At 42.6% G+C, this 26,625-nt stretch overlaps 1 protein-coding gene across 1 annotated transcript; it reads right to left on the minus strand.

Moving 5' to 3' along the window:
• Positions 1-26: 26 nt before the first annotated feature.
• Positions 27-26,552, minus strand: LOC141942012 (E3 ubiquitin-protein ligase RBBP6-like). The gene is made up of 11 exons (XM_074864953.1): positions 26,508-26,552; positions 25,683-25,727; positions 23,239-23,327; positions 23,024-23,120; positions 22,041-22,180; positions 20,955-21,130; positions 20,104-20,207; positions 19,315-19,429; positions 710-807; positions 370-450; positions 27-107 (listed from the first exon to the last, which is right to left on the minus strand). Exons 1-11 carry the CDS (start codon positions 26,550-26,552, stop codon positions 27-29), a joined length of 1,071 nt encoding a protein of 356 aa, XP_074721054.1.
• Positions 26,553-26,625: the final 73 nt, after the last annotated feature.

Raw genomic sequence — 26,625 nt, forward strand, 5'->3', positions numbered from 1 at the left:
GGCAAAACAGACTCAGGGTCCAGGGTTTAGGCAGATGGGGGCTTCTCTTCAGGGCAGCTCTCCTCTTTATCTGACAAATTCTCACTCTCCTTCTGCAGGACAAATCTCTGGAAAGCAGCAGGACAAGGAACTGCTGAGAAGCATGAAAGCAATAGCTACACTCTGCTGTGGTTATTTCAAATTTGGTCTAGGGCAGTGTGGGCTCTTCAGAGGGTCACCACCTCAGCCCTTCCAACGTAGACACAAGCAGCACACAAACTCCATGGTGTCACCAGCATAAGGCAATTTCACCCTTTGCTTTCTCTCCGGGAAAAAAGAGCAGAGCTGCTAATCACTTGGGAGGAGTGCAGTATGTAGAGCCCTTCTTACCTCCAGCTCTCGCATCACCTCCATATCATCTCCTGAATTCTGTTTGTAAGCAACTGGTGATTTGATGGCATCATTGAAGAGCTGATGAGAAGGAGAATGCTTGTCACTCAAGGTAAGGGGCACTGGGTTTCTGTAACATATGGAAACTGTTCCCACACACCAAGAAAAAAAAAAAAAAAGACAAAACCCAAACCTCTGCAACTACCTGTAGCTACCAGGACCTCACAAGTAGGCAAACAGATGTACTAGCGCATTTTCTGCTCTCTGTGCTTACAGCAGTGTCCACGTCCTTGTCTGCATAGGGGTCTCACAGAAGCTGAGCCAAATAGCTATGTTTTACCTTCACTCCATTGGGGCCATCTGCAGCAGACACAAAGTAAAAGGGTAAACTGAACGTATGGACAAAATTGAAGCTTTTCTGGGTCACCTTCATATCTGCTGGGTGCAAAACAAGAAGTGGTCAGTAAGACATCACTGTAGGCAGAATGCCAATATATGCAGGAGTGGTGGAACAGATGGAGACCAGAGCCCAATTCAGCTGTCAAAGCCTCCTCACTGTAGTACTAGGCTGGGAAAGTCTCCCCAAAAGCTATAGGATTTTAAAAGCAACAGCATCAACACACCATTGACAAGAAGACACAAAAAGGAAAGAGTTCTTGTTGGTTTACCCATGGTGTGTGACTAAATTATAGATGGACTCTGATGTGCTGTAAATGAATAACGCTTTGCAGCTTATCAATTCACTTGCTGTGCAGCAACTACGAGTGTTTTCCAGGCACATGCCTATGATTTCTGCTGTGTGTCCACATGACCTGGACACCATTGCCAGTACTAGTCATGCCTTTCCCTCCAGTTTGGCCTTTTTAACCAGAATTCCCCACCACCCTTATGCCATGTTACCTATATTCCTGTTCATCAAGGGCACACTCACAGTATACAAATGACTCAACTATTATATATTTTTACTTAACAGGCAGTGAGGAGCAGCTACCCCAAGCTCAGCAGGCCAGAGGCTTTATTTCAGTTTTGGAACAAGTCTGCTGCATATTTACAGGAGGACGTGCTGACACAACAGTAACAGCTCAAAGTTTTGATAGCCAGCCAGCCTGTATGCCGGCACAGGAGGATGACTCCAGATGATCCCCCTGTTCCCACAGAAGCCACAGCTGAAGCAGTTCACACTCCAGACGCTGCCCAGACAGCTGCTCCCTACCTCTTTGCAGGAAGCTGTTCTGCAGACTGGGCCTGTTCGTTTCCTAGTCTGGGTGGAACACAGCAAACGAAGGCAAGGCAGAGGACTCTCCTGAGCAGTGTCCACTCACACACAGAACACTAAGAGCAGCATTCATCTACACAGAGGTTCTGTCTACAATACGGCTGTAACACCACGTCCATTTGTCTCGGACTTCCTGCACAGTCCGTGCAATCCGTGCATTCAAGGCTGGCTTGACACATCCTATAGGAAAGGCTTTTATTAGGTAGGATCAGTCATGCCCTAAACCACACCCCTCAACCAAATGGACTTCCATAGACTACAGTGGGAGCCCGGACACCTTCTTCAGGAGGACACACCTAGTCATAGCTGTGATGATTTCTACCATGAATGTCAGCAAGGAAGCCCATGTCTGACACTGTACTGATAGAGAATAACGGGAGACTGGTCCTGAGGGTATGTGTTCTCTCGCTGATGCTGAGCAGAAAGCATTATGCACTCTCACAGGATGCAGGAGACAGATCACAACCCAGAGGATAGCTAAACATACCCAACTACACTGGTTTTATCTGGCGAGAGAAGAATGAACAATATATGACAGTTTTTTACACCACTGGAAGAGACAAGAAACATAAGACAGTGTAATCATAAAAAGTAACATACAGGCCAAGTGTCAACCAGGACTGTTATCAGTCAAAACTCCACCAGATCACAGCTGTGACACTACCCTTACCATCATACAAGCGGGAGTCTTATGGTAACAGGATGCATGCGTGCTCTGGAACCTCTCCTGCCCAGCTGTATCCCAACACAAAAACCAAGATTAGAATGACACAACTCTTCAAGTTCGGTTTTCCTCACAACTTAAACCCAGGATGCAAAGCCCAGTCCATCTACTCAGGGTCACAAATTTGGTTTCACTTCACTAATGTGAAACATTTCAGGGCTAAGAGATTATGCAAAACCAGGACCTTTTCTTAGGTAGGCTTAGCTATGAGTTGTGCAGACACTGAACATCGCTATAAACGTATTAGCAAAAGAGAAGTCATCAGTAGACATGACTTGTAAAGGACAGTAGGACAAAGCTAGTCAAAAGTGCAAAAAATGGTAACACTACACGGTACTTTGTCACTAGAGATGACAACAGGAAACAAAATCTAAACATTTTGAAACAGCTTGATTTCTGACAGAGTGATAAATAGCCAGGTGCCTGCCATGGGAATTGTTCCATCTCCTTTCACAGGCAGGAATGGCCTTGGGAGGGAAGGTGTTCCTCCAAAATGCCCGGGCAGGGGAAGGGAAGGTGACCACTGCTGTAGTGCTCGTTCTCTTCAGATCTGATCAAAGCACACTGGGATTTTGACCATTTAATATAAAGACCATGGTATTCTTCTTGTTGTGGTCCTCAGAATCCTGGCATTGTGGCCAAGCCAAGTTATATTTTCACCTTTCCCCAGACTATGAATCCAATCCCAAAATATTAAATCAGTGCAACAAACTCTATGTATTATCTTATTTATTTAGACCCACAAGATGTGATGACTTAGAGACACAGAACAAGCCACAGAACAAAAAAAAAAAAAAAAAAAAAAAAAAAAGGCAAAGAGCACATGGCTGCTTTTTGTCCTTTCAGGATTTTAGTAGATCCTCTTTCTTCAGGTACAGATAGCAGACACTGTTTTACAGAGTGTCACAAACACCACACATTTTCAAGAACTGTTTCACCTGTAAATAAATTCTCTATTGTATACAGCATTAGTCATGCATTCTCAACAACGGCTGCTGAAGAGCAATGTAGCACCTGGACGCTGGTACATTGATGCTAATGAGCATAAACTGCACTTTGCTCTGAACTGTGTTGTTAGGAAGCATGGAAAACTAGAAGGCAGTTTTCACTGCTTTATATTTATCCATAATTTAAACGCCTAAATATGGCCTGAAAGTGTCTTTATTTCCCCCCACAAATGGGAGTTGCCTTCAAACAAAACTACTGTAATGAAATTTTCCTGTCTCTAAGTGTAGCACTGCTCTAATGAAACAGTGATATAAAACCACATGGTTTGTTAATTTGTGACACAAAATAAAGGGCCAACTGAGTGGCAAGCCAGAACTGCCATTTAAAATTCGGGCATTGTTGGAAGCGTGGGAAAAGCAAAACAATGAAAAAACTGCAAAACGCACATTTCCTTAACACATGGTGCCCAGAACAAACACAGGACAGGATGAAGATCCGGTGATTTGTGTTGCCGTGGCACCAAGGAGGAATGCGAAGTGAGGTGGAGGCTGCGCGGTCCCGTTCTTCCACTTCTCTCGAGGAATATTTGACACAAGCATACAGATTTATCTCCTGCTCTTCCTCTTCTCTCAAGGACTGTTTTGAACAACTCTGTAGACATTATCTCTCATTCTTCCTCTTTTCCCACAAAAACAGCACACACCTTGCACCAAGAAATGTGCAGTGTTGTTACTGAAGAAACAATGGCTTGACCACAGTCCCACCCACTCACACATACACTTAGATAAATACCACCCCAAGTTTGTATCGAACTCAGAGGGATGAAAATCCGATACCAAATCGGAGGGACAGACCGACGGGTCTGTGCTCCTCTCCCCCCCCCCCGAGAAGGGACACCTTTTGGTGAGGTTTGGGCCCTCAGCTACGCCGAGTGATTACCCGGGAATTGTGTGTGATTGCAATCGGTTTTTGTGTATAATGCTCTACAGCCAACCTGCAGTCTGTGCATTTATCGTAGGCAATCTCAAAGAATCTGTAGATAAGAATAAACCGTGCTATTCGTGACCCTGACGGCTTCTCTTGAATGCCACTGGACCTACAGCACAAGGGCTGTTCGTGCGTCTGGTGTCAGGCCGACAGTCATGGCAATAACTGACATACCTATGAAGAGGTAAGTCCAGCCCCCCCAGCCCTTCTCATCTCTGGGGACTGACTAGAACGCAAGGGGATTCATCTCTTACCAAATTAATTTGTCACCTTAAATGCAACAGGCATACAACAATCCTAATGTGATTTGAAATTCAGATTTATATTAGGCCTCATTAAACAGTTTAGAGAAATTCATACACCTTTTTCTTGTTTGGGTTTTTTTTCCCTAATTACCTTTACAGAATGAGGTACGTAAATTAAAGTACAGTATTTCTAAATCGTAAAATACTTAAATATCACATTTTTACCAGTCCTATCGTCTCTCAGCTATGAAAGTGGAAAAGGCAAGAGCCTTCACAGTTCATTACAAAAACCCCAAACAACAAAACAATGATAAAGAAATCTGGCATATGTATTGGATGTTGCTTCCAAAGCAAAGTAAGCAGTACCAAGTATTCGGAGAATTAAGAAGCAAGTTGCAAGTTGCCTTTTAGGTAAGGGTTCTATTTATCATAAGATTGAAGTCAACTTACAATTTTACAAATTGCAGTTTAAAGAAAGATTTGCTTCTTTTGGGGAGGTTCTGTTTATTATTTCTCCTCATTGTCTCTTACAATACCGGTCAGCTCCTTGGCTTAGGGCTTAAGCCAGGACCTTGGTACAACACAGCAATAAAACATGTATCTGTAAGTGCTTATGGCTTATCAGTAGTTCCTCATTAACAAAAATAATTTAATTTGTTCATTAGTCCCTAAAGAGCCATGTGTATATTCTTTGCCAGCATAGGCTTCACTGACTGTGCTTTATTTGTTTGCAAAAAATTTCTGCTCAGTATATTTATATGGTAACCATTACAATCTAAAAATCTCTTTTTTTTTTTTTTTAAATTTCTTTACTGAGATAAAAATGACTGGGGTTGGGGTTTTTTTGTTTGTTTTTTTAAATACACCTTTGGGAAAGTAACGCCTAGAGAAAACAACTTTATATTCACTGGGAGATTTGGTGCTGTGAGGCTGAGCAAAAAGCCATCTTGCCAAGCACAGTGTAATTGTTCTGCTCCCAGCTGTCTCTATCACCAGTGCTCTGCACTGAGCAAACGGGACAATCTGAAAACTTGCAGACACTTTCGTTAAATACATGTTGATGACAAAGACTGTCCATGCTTTCATTTTTACAAAACACAGAAAAGCCTCAATGCAACAAAGGAGCTTGAAGGCCCCAGTTGAGAGTATTGGCATTCAGATACCAAATACAGGGCAGCACCTAAGGGAGCATAAATACGCTTGGATAGGATTTTTGAGTATTAAAAGCTGAAGATTTTCAGTATTTATCTTCCTCTTTGCCATACTTAAAGGCAAACACTGCATAATGTCCTCAAGTGCAAGATCTAGAAGTTTATTAATGGAAGCTGCATACATGGCCTTCAGAATACCAAGGGGCTAAGCACTCCTTTCCTGCTCTGTGCTGGCTTCTTTCCAGTTAATAATATCAGTGCAAGAGTGGTAACCACGGCACTGGATCTGCGAAACAAGAGAGAGCAAGGTAGGAGAAAGATCAGCAGTTTAGCAAAACCAAATAGAAACTCGTCTAACAAAGACCAATCACTGGGACGAGGAGGAGAGAATAAAGACACACGTTAATATCTGTTGATCTATTTCTATGAAAATTAACAGGGGGCAGTTGTCTTGAAGGTCTTAAATTCCCCTGAGGGCTGAGAAAGTCTCAGAGTCAGATAGTAAACCAAGAGACTGGAATTAGCATCACCCCTGAGAAGAGAAATCTCAGGCTAATAACCCTTGGCCAGCTGGCCAGCTGCCACTCAGCCCCCGAGTCACACAGGGCCAGGCAGAAGTGCTGCTGGGGGTTACGGGGGCAGGAGGAACCTGCGGAAGGTATTGCAGGAAGGTTCAGAGGATGGAGGAGAAGAGGAGCTGGCATGACTGTAGGGGAAAAGGGACAAGGGGAAGAGCGTAGGGAATACCAGCAGAGAGCAACCGGTAATCCTTCTGGTGGGAGGGTTTCATGAGGGAACCAAGGATGAAGGACAGGAATCTGCAGGCAGTGAAACTTCATTAGTTCCACTAATCACAGACCAATTTGTTTGCAGGAAAGTATTTTGGTTTCTTTGTTGTTTGCCTTACAAGTGAGAACAGGTGCCTTAATATCTTCTGTGTGTGGAGTAAGAGAGGAGCAGCCAATCCTGAGAGCGCTCTGCTCAGGCTCAATTCATAAACGGAAAAGTGATTCTGCATTCAACAGGAAGGATAAAACAGTACCCTGCTGTTCAGTGGGAGACAGAATTTAAATGTCCTGTAACAGAATTTGGTGCGTCACCACATGTGAGGCTTGACTTTCCTGATTTACACCATTAAGTTCTTACACAAGAATAAATCTTTTTAATTCAAGGCAGTAACTTCTGATTTACACCAGGGCAAATGGAAGAGCATAAGGCCCCTCTTATCTTGATAAGATTTGTCATCATATACTGTTAAATGCATTAATGGCAGATAGAATCATAAGTAAGTATTGCATTACAAGATAATGTCGGCACTGATTTGAAAGGGGAAATAAATTACTATTTGGTGTTAAGTCATTTACACCATCATTCTCAAAAAACAATTTATATGTTGCAGTGTTCTCTAATTTCAGTTCCTTTTTAATTAGAAGAATAAATAAAAATTACAACCAAAAAGAAATCAGAAGCACCCATTTTGGGGAAAAACGTTTTTAAAAGATGGCTTTAACATATGCTATTATGTTCAATTTTAGATGACACAAGGTCACAACAAAGGTGTCATTTCTTTTGGTAAAGTCACACCTGAAACTATATGGGGAGTGTTTTTTCTCCTTCAGTTCCCAGATTCTTACATGGTACAGTGGTGTTTGGCCGCAGATAGTTTGTAGAAGACAGTGCCAACAAAGTACCAATCACAATGCAAAGACCCCTTGCCTAAATGATCCTCATTAATATATTTTTTTAAATAGTCATTTTTAAAACAAAGATAGCCAGTTTAAAGGTATTTAGACTACTGCTTTAAGCACTATTCTCATTTTCAAGCTGAAGTGCCCTCTGCTGGACACCATTCCAGATGCCTCTGCTCATACATTTTGTACATAACATTTTACCTGAAACTTCATTAGAAGAAGGCACACAGACTCCTATAAAGACATATAATTTAATTGTTGAAAATTATTTTTCTTTTTACACCAACAGGATCTGCAGGGAAAATTATAAAGGGGGTCTAAACTTTGCGCCAAGAATGGACACTTTGTTGGCTTTGCTCAGATGCTCTGATTCTGTGGATAGATGACAGGCAGGTGAACGAACAAGAAAACAGCAAAACAGGTGGACCAGTGCTAAGGAACAGCAAGAGAACAGGTAGCTACAAACACACAATAGAAGATTAAATGTACTGGAACAGAGACTGCAGAAGAGATTCAGAATGGAGAATTTCAGCAGAAGAGAGAGCATACAAAATCCATCCAGGAAGTAAACCATTAGGCAGCTACATCCTTCCTGTTCCTCATATTGCAAAATGTAGTTGCTAAAGGGTTTATGCTGGTTTTAGCTGTCACAGCATTCAGAAGGACAAAGACAGAGGGGCTAAACCCAAATATACAGGGGGAAAAAATATGTTAAAACAGGTTTTGGAAGAGAAAGTATATCCTGGACCAGTGGAGAAAGGGACAAAGAATACAAGTGACCTCAAATTCAGGTCCAAGATGTAACTAGGAGAAAAAGAAGTTAGATATCATTTGAAGGGATTTTTTTTTTTTTAATCAATAAATACTTTCCATTTGGTTAAATTAGATTTCAGCCCTGAACTTACCTAGGATGATGAAGTCAGATTTCTCCCCATCATTTCTCTGGTCAGGAGATGGGTATGTCCTCCTTGATTTCTCCTTCTGAACCTTCTCTCAATCTACAGATGCCTGTAGACTCAAGAGCTGCTTCCTTTGATTCCCTGAAGTTTTGCAGCAATCTAGTTCTTCAGGAGCTCAGCGGGGGTAACAGGAGACTTGTCTGTCTTTGAGGACAGAGGACAGCTTCAGCCACAGAACATTAGTTTTGTGAAGCAGCAGTAAACTCCTGAGAGGTACCTGCCTGGACCTGAGGAAGAACAAATTACTGCCAAGCTGCTCCATCTTTTCCTGCTCTTACCTTGCCATCCAGATGCTTCGAGAGCAAAACAATGCAGAGGAGACATGTTTTCTTTCCCTTATATATTACAAGCCAAGAGTGTGTGGTTTTTTAGGATAGGGTGTTTCTCTGGTAGAGATGAACAACAGTAAGAAGGATCTGTAATGCTGAGAACCACAATTAAAACTTAAAACTGATCTCAGGCTGCCCCTATAAATCTTTCATGATTCTTACCATTAGCATTAGTTAGACTTGTAAAATAAAACAAATATCATCCTTCAAGGGGCAGGTGGAGAAATCAGGTTTCATGCTTGCTAACTGAAAGACCTGATAAAGGGTACTAAGTATTAAGCTGCTCCAGATCCAGATTAAGTCTTTGTCTTCAACGGATTTTCATCATTAGCAAGTTACTTTTCATACAATTTTTGGATACATGTTAAAAAACATTTTATTCTCTTCACATTTGACATAAAACTCAAGCACCACATAAAGATAGTTTTCAGTTTTTTGCTAAATCTAAAGCAGTTTTAGGATTATTAGGATCAGTCTGCTAGTGCATTACATGAACTTTAGTGTCATAAATAGAAAGATGTGTGTGTGTGATAATCAGGATTAATAAATTTAGCCAAAATACAGCCACTGACATTTAAAAACATGCCAATAGTTGCAAGCCTTCTGGAACAGAAACTTACCACACCCTCTCTGATGCAACTGTGCGATAAATTCATTTTTTGAAAATGTAGTCCATTTCATATCCATAAAAACAAGGTCAGACTTAAATCCACATAGCTAAAATGACCTTGGAACAAGATGAACAGGTACCCTTCATTTTCTGCTCCATTTAGACACACACATGCAACAAAAATACTCATTTTAGTTCTGCTCTTCTAGCAATAGATGGCACTAGAGAATACCACTTTCATAAGTATCTCTTGTGCCCCAAATCATTCTCTATTCTAGTGGCACATCTGCAGGAAGACATGGATACGGTTATTTTCCTTTCTGCTTCCCCTAAACAGAACAGAAAATACATCTTGCTGTTGTTTGGTTTTCTGTTCTAAACCGTAATAATGCTCAAATACATTTTGACACCAGAAATTCAAGAGAAATATGTGGTTATTGTTTTGAAGAGTATGTTACCTTAGACAAGTGGCAAGCAGATAAACATGCTCCATGCTCCACCAATCTGTACGATAATATTTTTAAAAATCATGGTTTTAAAAATAGGTATTCTGTCAGCACTTTCAACCACCTTTTTGTGAACTGTTAAAGTACATAATATTACTATTTTTCCCCCAATTTCCATATTTTCCCAGATTTGTAGATAATACACATGGTTCGCAAATAACACACCTTCTTAGCTTGCAAAAGAAGCACTCTGCTACTCTCCCCCTTCAACTTGTTGACCACCTTTCTCATTCTTCTTTCTCCAAACTCACCAGTTTCTTTCTCTGTGCAACTGCGTTTGCTGCCGCCTTTCCTTCTCCTGCTCCAGGCATGCTGGCTCTGCAGGCCTGATTTCAGAAAGATGCTTAACAGCTGCAGCACAGAGTCAGAATCCTGAGCTCAGTATTTATGAGGCTGATCATGTACAAAACATTGTTTTGGAGATTTGCCACTTCTCCAGTGTAATTTTTGAAACCCCAACTCCAACAGAACATGCTTCTCACCTGAGCTGTTTGCATAAGGGATAGACTTCATAAGAAAGAAAAGTATACCAGACTAAGTCTCTTTTGGATTTGAATTTCTTTTGTTTCAAAGTAAAATGCACTGGAAGCCCAGTAAAAAACTTCTGTTTGTCTCAAAGCAAGGAAAGAACTAAACACCAGAGATGTTTTCTGAAGTCTTTTGGTTATGATAGCCAAAGCATTAAATCAGTCTTAAAATTCCTGTGTGCCATTAGGCAACCTTCTACTCTTTCTCCACAGATCAGCCACTTCCCTGCAATTTCACAGCACTGTCTAAGGCAAAGTGTGCCCAGACTGCACCGACAGTGAGCTGACATGACACACTCCATGTTCCATTGCCCACTGTCCTTAGCTGTTGGTGATCTCAACTGCTGTTCCCACAGAATAATGATACACTTGGCCTCTGCCTGTGACTAACGTGTTGCTGCAGGGCTTCTTTTAATTGAAACACACAACATGTACTTTCTGTTTTGGAGCAACCGCCAAACATGTAGTAGAGAACTTATTTACAATGCACACAATGACAAACAGAAGGCATCCTAGGAGGGAAAAAAGGATTTCAATAGATTTTTTAAAAAGTTTTTAATTTACAGTACAAGTTAAAGGAAGGAAACCAAGCAATAAAGCAGATACAACTGACTGTTCTTTTAAGATTGAAAGAAACACTTAAGTGATATTTCTCATTAGCTACATCATTTAAGGTTCATCTTAATTTAGTACATGGACTGCAAGATTAGAGGATCAGTCTTGTCTCTGTTGGTGTAAATGGCTGTGTTTGCTGTGGCGTTAGTCAGTCAGGGTTATTCCTGACTTCAATGATTTACATAACATCAGACAGAATTTTTTTCCTTTGTTGCCGCAGCAATTCACCTGCTACAGTTTCTGCAGTTTTGGGGGAGGCGACTGCTCAAGCATCCACTCAATTCCCCCAGAGCTCAGTGACATTGTTCAACATTTCTGAAATACCAATTAGGTGAACCATGACACTCATTACTTTCTAACAGCAAAAAAATGCAGCGGCTTCCAAAGCACTGCACAAATGGAGAGTGAGAGCAGCGATCTGCACGGCAGCAGGTCTGATCCATGCTACACACTGACATGATCAGGAAGTCTGTACAAAATGTGCCTGGAAGTCTTTTTGTAATGCTGATTTCAACTATAAACCTGTCCCTGCCGCTGCAGTATCGGGTGGATTCACGTTATGTTACCTTGTTTTCTGGGTGAAATTAGTATAAAGCAGCTGAAAGAGCTCAGACTATGATATGAATTAAACCCAGATGAACTATAGAAAATCTCACAAGATTCTCAGATCTGAGGCACACGATAAACTACAGCACAACTGGTGTGAAGTGCACACCACATACAGCACCAGGGCCATGCACACGCCGATGCAGCCACTTCGTTCTGGGAGGAATCCAGCCAGCACAGACTGACGGCAGTGCGCGGTCGCTCCGTGTCAAAGGAAACTGAGCTGCCTACTAGGAAGTGTAACTTGGAGCAGTTGCAGTGTTGATGTGTTGAAACTTTTGGAAAATCTGGTAGGAGAAAAAGCCAACTGCTGGCGAACTAACATAATATGAAGTAAACTAGGATAGGAAGCCAACTGATGATTTAAGCAATAGTTTTCCTAATACAATGTCATGCAAATGCCCTAGAACATAGAAAGGAATCTGCTTTGCTTTCAGAAAGAGCCAAAATCCAAGGCCTTTGCTGTAAGAGGCACCATTCATGTCTAAACTTAGGGGAAGAACATTCTTGCATTTGACAATGCCTTTCTAAGGTCTTGCTGTCATTAAAAAAGACAAATGAATAAGATAAAGCTTTCTGAAATTAGACAATGCTAGATTATTTTTTATCTAGATTAACTCCCTTTCCCCTTCCATGACACAGCTGCACAAATGCTTGTGGTGGCAGAAAGCAAAAGACTAAGATGAAAGGCCAGCTTGGAAAGCAGAGAGGAGAAGACAGATACTACCTTTTTGCAGTAGCAGTGCTGAAATTGTGGCCTAAGACCTCTTGCTGTTGAAAACATCGTCCTTTTAATCTTGTGCAACATATCTGAAATCAGCCAGAGGTAATGTTGACTGTCCTTGAATTCATCCTGCACTATGCTTACAGAAGCTTAATTAAATTAGCTGTTTGGTGTGCACATGCTCATTACAACTTACTGTACTCTCTGTTTAAAAAACAAAACCAATAATCTTCCTTTGGAAACACATGCGTTCATCAGCTGCACAGGTGATAAATAAAGTAATTTTCAGCAGATTATTGACTTCAGGTTTTTAAGTCAGTTATGTAATTTAGAATTCCAAGCACATACACCAGTGCCCTGAAATTAATCACGTGGGTCACCACTGTATATGTTATAATGCACACTCCCTTTTCGCTGATATACACCTCTGCACCTCCATCCCATCAGAGACAGATAGCTTTTCACCTCCATCAGTATAATGCACACGCATTGCCATACTGTCAAACCCAAATCCAAGATTTGTTAAATATACTTCTTTAAAAATCACTGAAACTCTTTCACATCCCATTTAATCTCTGCATTCTTCTTCTCTAAGGGTGAATATAACTTCGCAGCTTCCAATAGTCTGGAAATAATTCTGGACAAGCCTCTAAGTAATTAGCTAGGGAGCAAACTTTCTTTTTCCATCAGCAATGTTAGTGAGAAAAAAAAGAAAAATCCTGCAATGCTAGCCTTTATGTACATTTCATGACTTTTTGTCAGCTGTAATGGTGGGAAAAGCTGAAAAAATTGTGGTGAGTGTTTGCATGTCAATTAGGATTAAGAAGAGAAGAAAAACCAGATGATTAGTTATTATTCTTACTATATGTCTCCAAGGTAAATCTAAGCAACAGAAAACGAGAAGTGGAAACAATATGACTTTAAGAACTGCCAGAAGTGTTTTATGTCCCAGTATACTCACTTGTTTACGGCTCCTTCAGTTCTGCGGGTCAAAGATTCCCAGAACCCTGTAAATCATACTTACCCTAAGTATTGTACATTCCTAAGTGACATTCCTACAGCCTCTTTGCACTATTTGCTCGAGCCGGGGCTAAATATTCCACTCCTAGGCTAGCAGAAAAGGCAGGTATCTCCGTAGAAACCTGCAGCTTGCTAAGGCGTGTTTGCAGGTGGCACAGAAATATCTGCTTCCCAAAGGCACAAGAGCATACTTGCTCAATAATTACACACAGTGTAATTTAATTACACACAATGTAATTTAATAAAATATTGCAGACTGGTAAAAGAGAAGGAAGAGTGCTGAATTTCCCTTTCTTTCCTGATGGTTTGCAGGGAGCCCAGCACAGAGTACCAAGTGCTGAACACGGAACCTTCTGGATGATGCTGGAATTGCTTTCTGCACACGAGCTCTGGTCTCTGTCACGGGAATATCAATGGCAAGACAAATTGTTTTGACCAGCTGAAATAATCTAAGCTTTAACCAACAGTGGTGAAGGACAGTTATATGCTTTGCTTATCCTCGACATAGTTTTGGGCAGTTTGGAAACAAGTGCTGAATATTAAACAATTAATTTCTTTCAAACGGTCACACAGAGATAGTCCCAGAGTCTTATTACTTGAATTTACAGGCAGCAGTATTGCTGAGGTAAAGGACTTTACTCAGCCCCGTGGAGTTACAGATGAGGACAGACACTGAAGACTCATTAAGGAAAGCTATTCCTACTCTGATTTGATTCACATAAAACACCTGCTGCTGCTTACCCACTCACACAGCAGATGCTACTGATTTCCACTAGGATTGGACACTGTCTCCTGTCACTAGACAGCAGTCCCTCTGGCTGATTGTAAACAAATGGTGCTGATGGGCTCTGAAGGAAGGTTCATTGGTCCTGTCCAGAGGAAGGTTTAAATCTTTTTGAAAAGTGTTTTCTAACATTGCTGAACTGTGTTAGCAAAACAAATTTGCTTGTCCTGGCCGCTCCACTAACTGCTTTCAGGGGCACATTCTCTTTCCACTGAACTCAAACCCAAAACTCTACTGCGTTCCAGGCATGAAGATTTGACTTTAAGTGTTTCCAACACTCGTCCATTGTCAAAGAGAAACATCTGAGAACTGTGTTTCCTCCTCAGTGTCTACTCTGACATCTAAAAGAGTGAACACAACTCGATGTATTTGCTGGATAGCTGCCAATGTATCAGAGGTGCATAAACTTGGTCCCAAACTTAATTCTTAATATAAAACAAAATCATTTGTATACTACAGCAGTTATGAAGTAGAAATTCAACCCTCAGAGCAGAGGTGGGTTATATTTCTCTGTCACTGAAGCTGAAGCTGGGAGGCAGTGAGAAACAAGGGAATTTTGTGAACACAGGATATTCAACCATATTGAGTAATTAGGCAATCAGATTACTCCTTACATTTCCTTGGCCCAGTGCAGGTATCTCTTGGAATGCCTCTAGAATGATCCAAAAGGGTAGTATCCCAGAGAAACAAACACAGGACAATCCTCAAGAATTTTTTTCTTTACAGACTGACCACCAATTTGAGTGTACTGACATTCCAGAAACATTGGTTATTGTCTAGCTGATTTCCAGTGATGTATTTCTATAAGAAATGTGTAATTCAGGGTTTTTATAAAACTGAAATACATTTTAAAAATAGGGTTTCTTAATAACACACACACTTATTTTAGTGGAATTATATAACTGACTTCTTTAAATATAATCACTGGAATATTAAGCCATGAATGAAAAATCCAAAGCCCTGCCGGTAACACCCGTTCAGGGCCAAAGCAAGCGCACAGACCCAGATTTGCTGGTGGGCTGGACAGGCTGCAAGGCACTCGGGAAAGCCAGCAAGAGAATTCCCTTCCACCACCTTCTGTGTGCCTGCAAAGGACAAGTGTTTGGATTGTTTTGCTGGATGTGGCAAGAATGCTTGTTCAGGGCCAAAGCGCGCGCAGAGCCCCAGGTTTGCTGTTGGGCTGGAGAGGCTGCAAAGCGCTCAGGAAAGCCAGGCAGAGAATACCCTACTCTCACGGACACAGGATTTCTTAAAACAAGCCCATTTATTGGATTTTGAGATGCAGAGGCTATACGGAGATGCAGAGGCTGCGTGGGAAGCGGGGACCTGGCTTCTGTTCAGCTCGTCACGGGGCAGAGGAGGAAGCACAGCACGTTCTCCGGCAGGTGCTCCCCGAGGATGCAGGAGTGCCTCGCTGGCGGATCCCCCACCGTTGCCCAGCTCTGGTGGAAGACGTGCCCGAGGGGTGGTCTCAGGGGCACGAGCAGCAGGCGGTTGGTGATGTTGTTCTTGGGGGTGCTCAGGTGTTCGTAGGCGCTGCCCCATCCCTAGGCTGCATGCATCCCTGTCAGAAAGGAGTTCTTGGGAAGGGCTTGGCAGATGCAGCGGGGGTACCCACTCGAGGGTTGGCTTGAGCCAAGGTGCCATTGGGGTCTGCTTTGCCCTCCCAGTCATCCTCCTCTCCCTCCTCCTCAGCATCGCAGGAGCTTCCCCGCTGGCTGCCGCTGTCACAGTCAGCGCTCCTCCGCCTGCGCAGCCAGTAGAGCTCAAGGAGCAGGAGCAGGGTTTCGGCAGAGGCCCAAAACCACCGGTGCTGGCAGACAGCAAGGCGCATGCCTTCCGGAATGAGGCCGCGTGACTCCTGGCTCCTCTGCTCCATCTGCTCCAATGAAATTCCTAGGAAAGCCACCAGTTTGCAGTCCAGGTTAACATCTCCCCGTGTACCCACAGGAGATAAACAAAAGAGGAGCTGAAGACAATATCTCTCCCATATCTCCTCCCAAGTGCTTTAAGGTAACGGTTACACTCAGAACAGGGACACACAGAAAACCCAGGCACTAGACCTCTTCAGGTTCTGGCCTCTTCACGGCTGTCAGGAGCTGAAGGGTGTCACTGCAGAGAAGCTTCAGTGAAAGAGACACCTGCTCCTCAGCAACTGCTGCCAAATTGTAACTCTCAGTCAACTGTAACCTCTGACCTAGTTGAGCTAGTAACCTACATATGGAACTCCTCTCCCTCCTAACCCCTGGAATCATCCCATCCACCTGGAGAGGGCAGTGGAGATCCTCCCGATTCCTCTAGACAGCCAGCGCCTCCGTTACAGACATGTAAAGCAGTTACCTGGAAAACAAACGCCTGCGCTCCTTTGGAGTCTTTTTAGATTCCATCCGTTCCTGAACGATCTGTAAACTCATCGAGTCTGGACTTTTTCTTTTCCCTGTTTAAATAAATTTGACCTCTATTACGATTACAGCTTGACCTTTATTACAAAAAAGACACCAAGAAACAACATGGCCAATAGGAGGAAATGCATATTGCTTGCAGATGCAAAGGTGGACGTGCTATTTAAGCAAAACAAGTTTAGAATTCCTGCAAGTCTTAGGGGAAGTTTCAGGATGACATTCGTCTTGGTTTAGTTTTGCATGTTCACCATCTGCAACGAGAAAGTCTATTGGAGCAAACACTCTGTCAGTTTTGCTGATGTCAGATGCGCTCGAGTGTAACTGCCGTCCGACAGGCCATCGAAACACAGGCATGAAAAACAGCCCAACTTCATGGAGTCAACCCCCCACTCTTCTTTAAGTCTCGCTGTGCTCTGTCAAACTCCTCCCTAGACAAGGGAGGCCAAAGGCACCCTGCTGTGTCACAAATCACAGCAGGACCAGGGGAGCGACGGTCCCCCTGTCCTCGGCTCTGGTGAGGCCGCACCTCGAATACCGTGTTCAGTTTTGGGCCCCTCACTACAAGACAGACACTGAGGGGCTGGAGTGCGTCCAGACAAGAGCAACGAAGGTGGTGAAGGCTCTACAGAACAAGTCCTGTGAGGAGCGGCTGAGGGAACTGGGGGTGTTTAGCCTGGGGAAGAGGAGGCTGCGGGGAGACCTCCTCACTCTCTACAACTCCCTGAAAGGACGTTGGAGCAAGGTGGGTGTTGGTCTCTTTTCCCAAGTAACAAGCGATAGGAGGAGAAGCAACGGCCTCAAGTTGCACCAGGGGAGGTTTAGATCAGCTATTGGGGAACATTTCTCCACTGAATGGGTTGTCAGCATTGGAACAGGCTGCCCAAGGAGGTGGTTGAGTCACCATCCACGGGTAGATGTGGCGCTGTTGGACATGGTTTAGTGGTGGACTTGGCAGTGTTTGGTTAACGGTTGGACTCGATGATCTTAGAGGTTTTTTTCCAACCTCAGTGATTCTACAATTCTCCAAAGGAGGTTCTTGTGTCATTGGGATGGCATTTGAATGAGCCTGGAACTGCTGCTGGTCCTCAAGCTGGTGACGTGTCTGCAGGAGCTGGGGCATATCCTGGAGGAGGGAGAGTGCACCCAGCAGATGGAGGCTGCCCAGGTGGAAACTGAGGAAGAAATGGTTGTGGTGGTACCCCCGGGGGAAGAGGAAGTACGGGGTGTGGTGGAGGATACAAGGGAGGTGGAGGCACAAGCACAGAGAGTGGTGTTGATGCTGGTAGTGCTGGGGCCTGAGTCCTCTGGGTACGTTCACTGTGCGGGTGTCCCCAATTTGAGCTTCTAAAGAAACCCCAAAACACCAGTCACTGCTTGTTACACTCTGCCCTGATTTTAAAGAGGAAAGTGAATGGAGGAGGAGCATGGTGGCGAGCACTTCTTGTTCTCAACTTAAGCATTTTTCTCCCTGCTTTTTGTTCATTTGAGACTACGCTCATTTCTTGGTCCTCAGACTTGCCTTCCACATCCTCACCCCCAACAAATCCCTCACTCTTCCCTTCTTATGGTCAGTTTGGCAACTGTGGCCGGAGGCTGCCCGTGCTAAAAGAGACACGTGCCAAGCGCTCTTCTGCCACACCTTGACACGCTTAATACTTCACATTTCTGATCTTCAAAGTACTGCACAGACATTAACTCATCCTCTCTCAAACTTCTTTTAACATCTTCCGCACACGCTTCCTAGGTTGTTGCCTCATGGTGACGTCTTTGGCCCGTCCTTGGCCCTGAATTGTTAGTTTTTGCTTACTGAACTTGAGGTTTTCGACAAACTGTGGGATGGACCCCGGTTTTTGTTTTGACTTATCTTTAAGATTTTATACACACAATTCACCCTTACAATCTATCTAGAACACATAGATACCAAGAGGAAGGACTAACGACGCTGCAATAAACCAAAAGAGACTCCTCTCTCTCCAACCGAGAGAAAGCAGCTTGGCTACTTGAGATGACTAAATAGTAAAATAACAGCCTTGCCTTTTCCAATAGTTTGCTCAATCAGTATTAACTAAGTTGTTAAAAAAAGAATATTGGAGGCTGATTTCTATTGGGAAATCAATTTCTTCAGCCCTATTCAGTAATCAAGAGGGTGCCTTTCCATCTGATCCTTTAATTATGTTTCATTTTTACATGTAATTATGATTGCCTCAGAAAGACTTCATTCTTCAGAGTCCTCTTTTCAATCACGTACTGAAGTTTTATTTTAAATAATCTTCCTGAGAGCACAGATCCCCTTTGTGAAGGCCAATTCAAATAAAGCCATTTAAAAATTAATTACCACATGTATTCTCCACAACGATCTGTGCATACTTATTCCCTTATAAATCAGCTGTTGTGTCCGTTATGTGTTACGGCCTCGTTTAACAGGTTACAAGCAGCAATATATTGAATTTCTGTAGCATACTTACACTTCCCAGTCTGGTCTGCCACTTGCCGAGCGAATTTTGCCGGCTCTCACTGGATGACCTTTTGGCATGGGGAGAGAAAAAAAATCCCTTTCAGTTTACCTGAAGATAATTTTTTTAAGAGAAATTTGTAAGTCACGGTTACTTACCAGTTGTGGGTATCGATCTTCCTTGGTACCCCAGAAGACTCGGCAATGCTGGCTGTCTCAGTCCAGGAACCAGATAGCCCTTGTAAATCAGTGCAAACAGTTGGAAAATAAGCTCTACTAAAATACGAGAATCACTGCATATGGTGGAAGAAAACCTACCTTCTCTTCCCGCAAACCGTGGATTGACAGGGGGGAAGATTGAGCACGTCCCGTGGCAGCCACCAGCGCACCAGGAGGGTTCAGAGCCATGAGTCCTGGTGGATGTGCTGGTGGCTGCTGCTGCTGCTGCCTCTGTTTACGGATCACCTGTGCATACCCAGTCCCATTTTTGAAGTTGTTCACAGCCTAGAGGCAGAAAAACATTTACAAAGAGGTAACATGAACCTTCTGTAGCTCTAGGAACAAAAGCCTCCACAGAGTAAAATTACTTGTGTATTCCCGTATATACTATCCATCCTAAAATAAACCAACATACGGATATATTCAGTTTAGTTATCAGGAAAAAATTCCTCCCTGTGAGGGTGGTGAGACACTGGCACAGGTTGCCCAGAGAAGCTGTGGCTGCCCCCTCCCTGGAAGGGTTCAAGGCCAGGTTGGACGGGCCTTTGGGCAACCTGGGCTAGTGGAAGGTGTCCCTGCCCGTGGCAGCGGGCTTGGGACTGGATGGGCTTTAAAGTCCCTTCCAAGCCAAACCCTTCTGTGATACATGAACGCATCCCATTAAACACTGGTGTTAATGATTGGTAACTCAGAGTATCTGTGTCTAAAGCACTCCGGTGTTAACACTGAATTTGAAACTGAGGCAATCCTGTTAAACACAAGCGTGACCTGAATTTGCCAGCTTGTCTCTCAAGAGTTGTCAGCTTCTGTAACAACAGGTAACGTATTTGCAAAGTAAATTTAGCCTTATTCCATTCAGCCTTGTTTAAGGAGGTGTAAATTAATATTTTCTTCCCTTTCACCTAATTGACTGACTAGACTTTTCTTACAAACAGTTTATCTAAAAGTCACTGCATTACCTGGCGTAGGCACTTGCTGGCAACTAAAGTGTCGGGAGAAACACCTGCCTGATGACATGTTGGGCATGTATGTTCCTCGCGTTCCAGTAATGCCGTTCTAATACCTGGGTATAATCAGAATCATCAAAATAGGTTTTAGCTAAACTAAGGACATTGTTTGGGTTCTAATCAATTATAAAGGCCTGTAGATGGTTAATGGGTGAATATGGTCCTGAACTGAGAGCATGAAGCTATAAATGTTCAGCAGTGTGAAAAAATTCTAGTATGCAGGAAATAGCTGCCCAGTTTTGATATTTCACTGTTGTAACATTTGAAGATGTAGAGTGGGCCGTGTCTTGATGTTTTGACTAGTCTTTTCTCCACTGTCCAGCACAGTGAGAAGTCACTAACCTCAAGGTTCATGAATAAGACACATCTCCAAAAACCATTAGTAGGTTCAAGTTCTGACGGTTTTAACCAACTCTCCCGTGGAGAAGAATGTGGATTAAATGCCTAACGAGCCATTTGCTGCAGACCACAGTAAGTCACCAGCGTTGGCTCTATAGTTTTGTATGAGAGAAAGGACTGTGCACAAACTAAATGCATTTGATAACTAATACTGTAAGCAGCTGCAGCATTACGCACTCTTCTCGTACTCATCCTTCTGCATGGAAAGAGGATTTAACTAGATGCATAAAAAGGGAAAAAAGCCTTCTGCCTTTGGTTTTTCCTTTCTACAAGAAGAGTCCTTTCCTATTCGGGGTATACTGAAGTATTAAACAGAGCTGGTAACAAAGGAATGTTATGATCTTTCTGCTGTCAGAAGATCAGGTGTGATGTTTTGAATTAGCAAACATGGGAGTAACACTTACATTCGTCACAGTAACTGTTTCCACAGCAGGGAATAATAACTGCATCGGTCATGATTTCTTTACAAATGCAACATAAGAGCTCCTCTGGAATAGGGTCGTCTGAGGAAAAGGACGAAGAGGATGGCTCCCCTGGTAAAAAGGGAGGCTTTTCCTTCTTTCCTCTGGCATAAGCTTCCCTGGAGGGGGGATGGGGAAGGAAAAAGAAAAAAAGTTAAAGATGGGTAAAGGAGAACTTTCCCAAGCTTTGGATTTTATCCAATGAAGACAGTAGGTGGCATTCTCACTCCACGTTAGCCTTCAAAAATACAGGCATTTAGTTTAAACTACTTTTCTCTAGCCAGAGCACTAGAAAAGGAAGGGGGGAACAATTTTCCTTCTGCAGAACTCTTCCATTCATTGGATCAACTAAGAAATTAGCTCAGCCTAGAGAAATCATTTTCTGACAGCTAGAAACCAGGTGAAATGAATCCCACCCCTCCTTTGCCAGAGGGTAAATGTAAATCGCAGGCTCAGGATAAAGTCAGTCTCTGTGTAATTATGTTTTATAAATGGAAGAAGTCTATGTTACAGCTTCCGCAAAAGGAGATCCATGACGGAAAAACAGAGCTGCTACCGAGTGCATTTTAAAACAGCCACTCTTGTCAGCACACAGCAGGATTTTCTTAGTTTACAGCAGCAGGAAAACATCCCTCTGCTTCACACATGGGATCTGATAAATGTCAGAGGGAGAGGGAATCTCAGTCCAACAGCTATTTGTTAAATTCTGCAAGAAGCCTTAGCAAGATAAAACAGAAGCAAAAGGAGCTTTCAAAAAGAATGACGCCACTGTAAACACGACTGAACTGTTTTGCAGAAATACGGATTCTTACCATACCACAAGCTTAACCAACGTTCAGGGGCGTGAACAGCAGGACTGTCCTATTTTAATATTAGAAATCATCACAGGTTTTAAGGTTAAGATACAATGACAGTGCTTCTTCCCCCGTAATTACAGACGCTGGCCAGCTTGGTGGCATTGCCACTCAGACACTGACACGTGGCTTCTCTCCTTCACTTTTTGGTCAGACCAACTAATTCCATACTCACGCATTAATAATTGGTATTGCATATCTTCCAGTCTTTGTTAGCATAGCGCCCTTTGTATTGGGATCTTCCACCTCCACCATGAAACTCCTGGGAATTCCTGTGCACTTTTTAAGTCTGGGAACAGGCTGAAAATTACTGTCCTGTTAAGAAAAGCAATGCAGACATAGCTCATCTTAAGACCCACACTTAAAATGACATTTCAACCACTATTTTAAGCAGGAAAAGCCTTTAATCCTCTCCTTTTACCTAGCCTAAGGGTTGCTCGACTGAAATACTCTTTTTCCTAAATGAATATAGCCAGGATGCTCCAAAGGCTCGAGCAGTGTTCTGAACTCAGTCGACATTCTTTGGCTCAACTTCAGGGCCCTTAACGGTGAAATATCCCTCAGCTCCCCATCCCCTCAGAGGAGAGGCACAAACCCCCTCCTCCTCCTCCAAAGCGCAGTTCAGAGGGAGAGCTTAATGCAGGGCTCTGGATCGGCCACTGGGGAAACTGATATTCACCACCTACAGATGAAGGTTGAATTCAGAGCTGATGCACGTACGTTCAGTGAGTAACGTTAAATGGCATGAATACTCAACCAGAGACTTGTGTAATTATAACACGCAAATATTCAATAGATGGGGTCAAGAGAAACGTCTTCTTGTTCTACAAAATACTAAAAACTGCAAACTCTCATTAAAAAGAGTTAAGACGAGAAAAATTTGCAGTAACATTGAAATATATAAAAATATACATTAAAGTTCATAGAGAAAGATCTGTGGACATATATAAGGACTATGACCTCGAAGAAAGAAAATTTCCCATTGAAAATTCCAGCTTTCCCTGGAATTTTGAAGGGCTTTGCACCACTGCCATAGAACCTCTGTATTTCAGCCCAAGAGAAACAATTCCTAATAGGGGTATTCATGTAATTGCTGCGTAACTGCCAAGGTAAAACAAGTAAAAACCAAGTGACACCAGAAGCCCCCCACAATCTTACCCCATTTGTTGGGCAGTTCTTTATATAGTGCCCAGGTTTTCCACAGCGAAAGCAAGTATAGGATGGTGGAGGTGGACCCAAGGGTTTCTTCACGTAACTAAAAGGTTTTGGGGAAAAAAAGAAAATGGTATGTATGCGTCTCTCTTGTTCCAACAACCATCTCTACAATGTTTCCATAGTCTTCAAAGAACAGGTAGGACTATGCCAACACTTACTTGATTGGATCGTACTGACGGCAAGACTGGATCATCATAGCTCGTATTTTATCTTCCTCGGAAGCGTTGGCTTCAGCCAGATTGCTGGTCTGTTTAACAGGTAATTATTGGACACGCACATCAGAAACACATTTAAGCTCCCCCAGCCAAAGACTCACCCAACCCTGTAAAAAGCAGCCCAGCAGTAGCTGAGGTTGCATGAAAGCAGCTGCTTCTATGAGCTAGAGTTGTCCCAGAGATGTTCTGGGGAGCCCTGACGCCATCACATGGTGTCTCTGTGCCCGTTAACCTGCTTGGAAGGAGCATTCTTGGGCACTCAAAACCTGAGGCTCTGTTTGTACCTTACATAAAGACTTGTGTAACCAATCCAAATGTCTTCCAAGCAGGCTGAAGCTCTGCGTAGAAAAAATTACATTATCCAGTATTTTTAAATGGATTCTTGAGCTCCAGAGTATTTGAAGGAGAAAATCTCCACTGTACATTTAATTGAGAGAGATGCACGCAAGTATCAGTGTTTACATTTTGCAGCGTTAAAAGGACATACAACTTAAGAGTCAGGGAAGTTGCTTTTGCTCACCGAAATTCAGCTTCAGACACAGAAGCATTAAGAGGAATCAAGCTTTTTATAATTCCTCAGCAAGACAAAAGATTCTTTTCAGCAGAAATTGGACCATCGTGTGCTGTAGGCAGCCCAAACTGCACGTCCCCTGCCTACTCACTTCTTCACGTTAAGTGATTTAACTACGGTCAGCACAACCTGCAGGTTTTTTTCCTGTTTGCTGTGTCCTTCTAACACACAACTTGTAATAGAAACCTTACGCAGAACTAGACCTTCAAATTATCGAAGCCAGCTGATTTTTTGTAAGTAGCATTTGTTCAAATGTTCTCATTACACACTAGTCCAGATCCCAGCAGGGTCTAAGGGAGGGATGTAAAGGATATGGACCTCCAAGCACCCATCATTCAGAGCAACCACTCATGGTTTTGATTTTATATGCATTCATTCGCAAAAGCAACCCACTAGTTTCAACAGTTTATTAAACGGTTGTTTTATAGACACAACAGGAACATAATCCAGATCGACATCTATGAAACCCCTTCCATTACCATTTACAGAAACCTTTACAGATACTTGACCAATTTGTTTAAACCCAGACAGTTTACAAGACACATCCAAACCGCACAAGCCATTACTAGGCACAGACCATAATTCAAATACGGAATTTCCTACAAGGTAATAATAAAGCAGAAAACTTTTCAACACATTGCCTCCGTGCCAAGCCCGTCTGCACTGAGGAGGTTGGAGTATAACAGTTTGGAGCTGCTTTACGTTACGTTCCTGCATTTTTCTGAAATACGTACATTTTCTCAAAAGCTTAAATGTGTACAGCTCTTGGACGGTTTTTCACATTTTAGAGTCAAACTTCACATGAGTTTACAGAACCAAGGACATGTTCAGGGACAGCGCTAATGGAGACCAATTTCTTCTGGCGACTACCTTCCAAAGTAACTGTTGGGTTTTTTTCCCCAAATGTACACAATTTAATTCTGCAGTGAGAGAGGGAAGAAGAGAGTGGGAAGAGTTCTCGAACTGCAGCCTTTATTTTCAGAAGAAAGAACTAGCCCCTCTGCATGAGGCCCTGCCTTCTCTATTCTTTAAGACCAGTAATTTGACAGGCTCACACTACGCCTTTTCACAAAGTGCAACCACTAGTGCTTTCCCAGACAAAGTTACACATTGTTGAGCAAAAAATGCAAGCAGTTCCATAGCAAACCATGGCATTACAACAGCTTCAGAAGGCCACCTCTGCTAATACACTGCACTAACACATTGGTCTATTCCTGCAAACAATTAGGCACATTTACACAATTTACAGTCTGCGTTCAAACCAATTAGGTTGTGTTGTCCACTCTCCATAGACTACAAGTTATGAAACTGTGCAGCAATCAGAGAGTGGCTCTATAACTGCAGTGACTAGAAACTCAACAGTAGCCACGCAATTGTCCGTGTTACACAAACGCTTCTATTTTGGCCGGTGCAACCCCCCCCTGAAATGTCCATAACTTGCAGCCAGTTAAATTCTTCTGTGAAAATTGTGTCAGTCTCCAACACAAAATTAACGAAAGCTCTGAGAAACAGTAAACAGCTCCTGAAGTGCTGCTTCTTTATGTCTTGAAGATGAGCAATAGTGCAACATTACGTTGAGGGACTCCCCTTCTGTCCTCCCAAACTGGGAACTACTCTTTACGGGATACTATGGAAATATAGACACATTTTAAAGTTAAAACCAATACTGTAAATTATTAAAAATTAAGTTTTGTTCACATTACAACAGTCATCCAGTTATACATCACCATACAAGATTTAAAAATATGAAGCAAGTGGGTTTTTTTGTTGGTGGTGGTGGGGTTTTTTTAAGTCTTTGACAAGAATATACACATACCTTAATGAGCTGGGCCAGAGGAGTGGGTGCAGAAGAGTCCTCAATCTGTTCACAAAAAATTAAACACATATTCAAGTTGTACAATCAAAACATAGCAAAAGTTAACCTCTACTGTAGCCTGAAAGTCTGCACTATATCCTCCGAGTGTCACGGAAAGAGACATGTCCAACCTAATGTAATTGTATTGGTTCAAAACAAAGTCCACACCTATGACAGCTTCAGAGGGCCTACGTGGTTCATGAGAAGCAGCTAAACTCGGTGTGCTGGGTTTTAGATATTTGCATTTGCAGACAAACTATGAAACTAAACCATTTCATCGGATAAAACGGAAAGATCAAAGGCAGAACTTAGGAATGCCACGTCAGGTAGCAACAACATTTAAACTCACAGCAATCCGTTAGAGACCTTTAAGCACTCAGAGGAGGCCAAACAATATCACTTCAGTTATACAGCTTTAGGAACAAATACCCAAGTATTTCAGGACACGAAAAGGAATCTTAGCTGCACAGAACTGTCCTCAAAACGTATGGGATACGTTGATTTTGGGATTTGTTGGAACCACCAAGTCAAAAGTAAGAAACAGTACCAAGTGGAACAACAATGGTTTCTCAGTGCGTTTTGATAACATCTTCCAAAACTGTTAGGCAAAGAAAGTATTTAAAAACAAAAGCTAAGTGATACAATGTGAAAATGGCAAAAAATACACTCCAAACAATTTTAATTGCAAGAAACAAAGAGCACACGACAGCCTATACAAACATACTAGCTCTAGACAGACAGATGTAGAACACAGCACCAATTGAATTGTGCAAACCTTGAACCTACCTGATCTAAAACCAATCCTACATTATCTGTACAACACAAAGTCATTCAGGAAATATTCCAGCATATTCAATATGAAACACAATGCATCACTAGCCACAAATACCAATATTCACATTAG

The sequence above is a fragment of the Strix uralensis genome, chromosome 4, assembly GCF_047716275.1.
Source record: "Strix uralensis isolate ZFMK-TIS-50842 chromosome 4, bStrUra1, whole genome shotgun sequence".
NCBI classification, from domain to species: Eukaryota; Metazoa; Chordata; class Aves; order Strigiformes; family Strigidae; genus Strix; species Strix uralensis.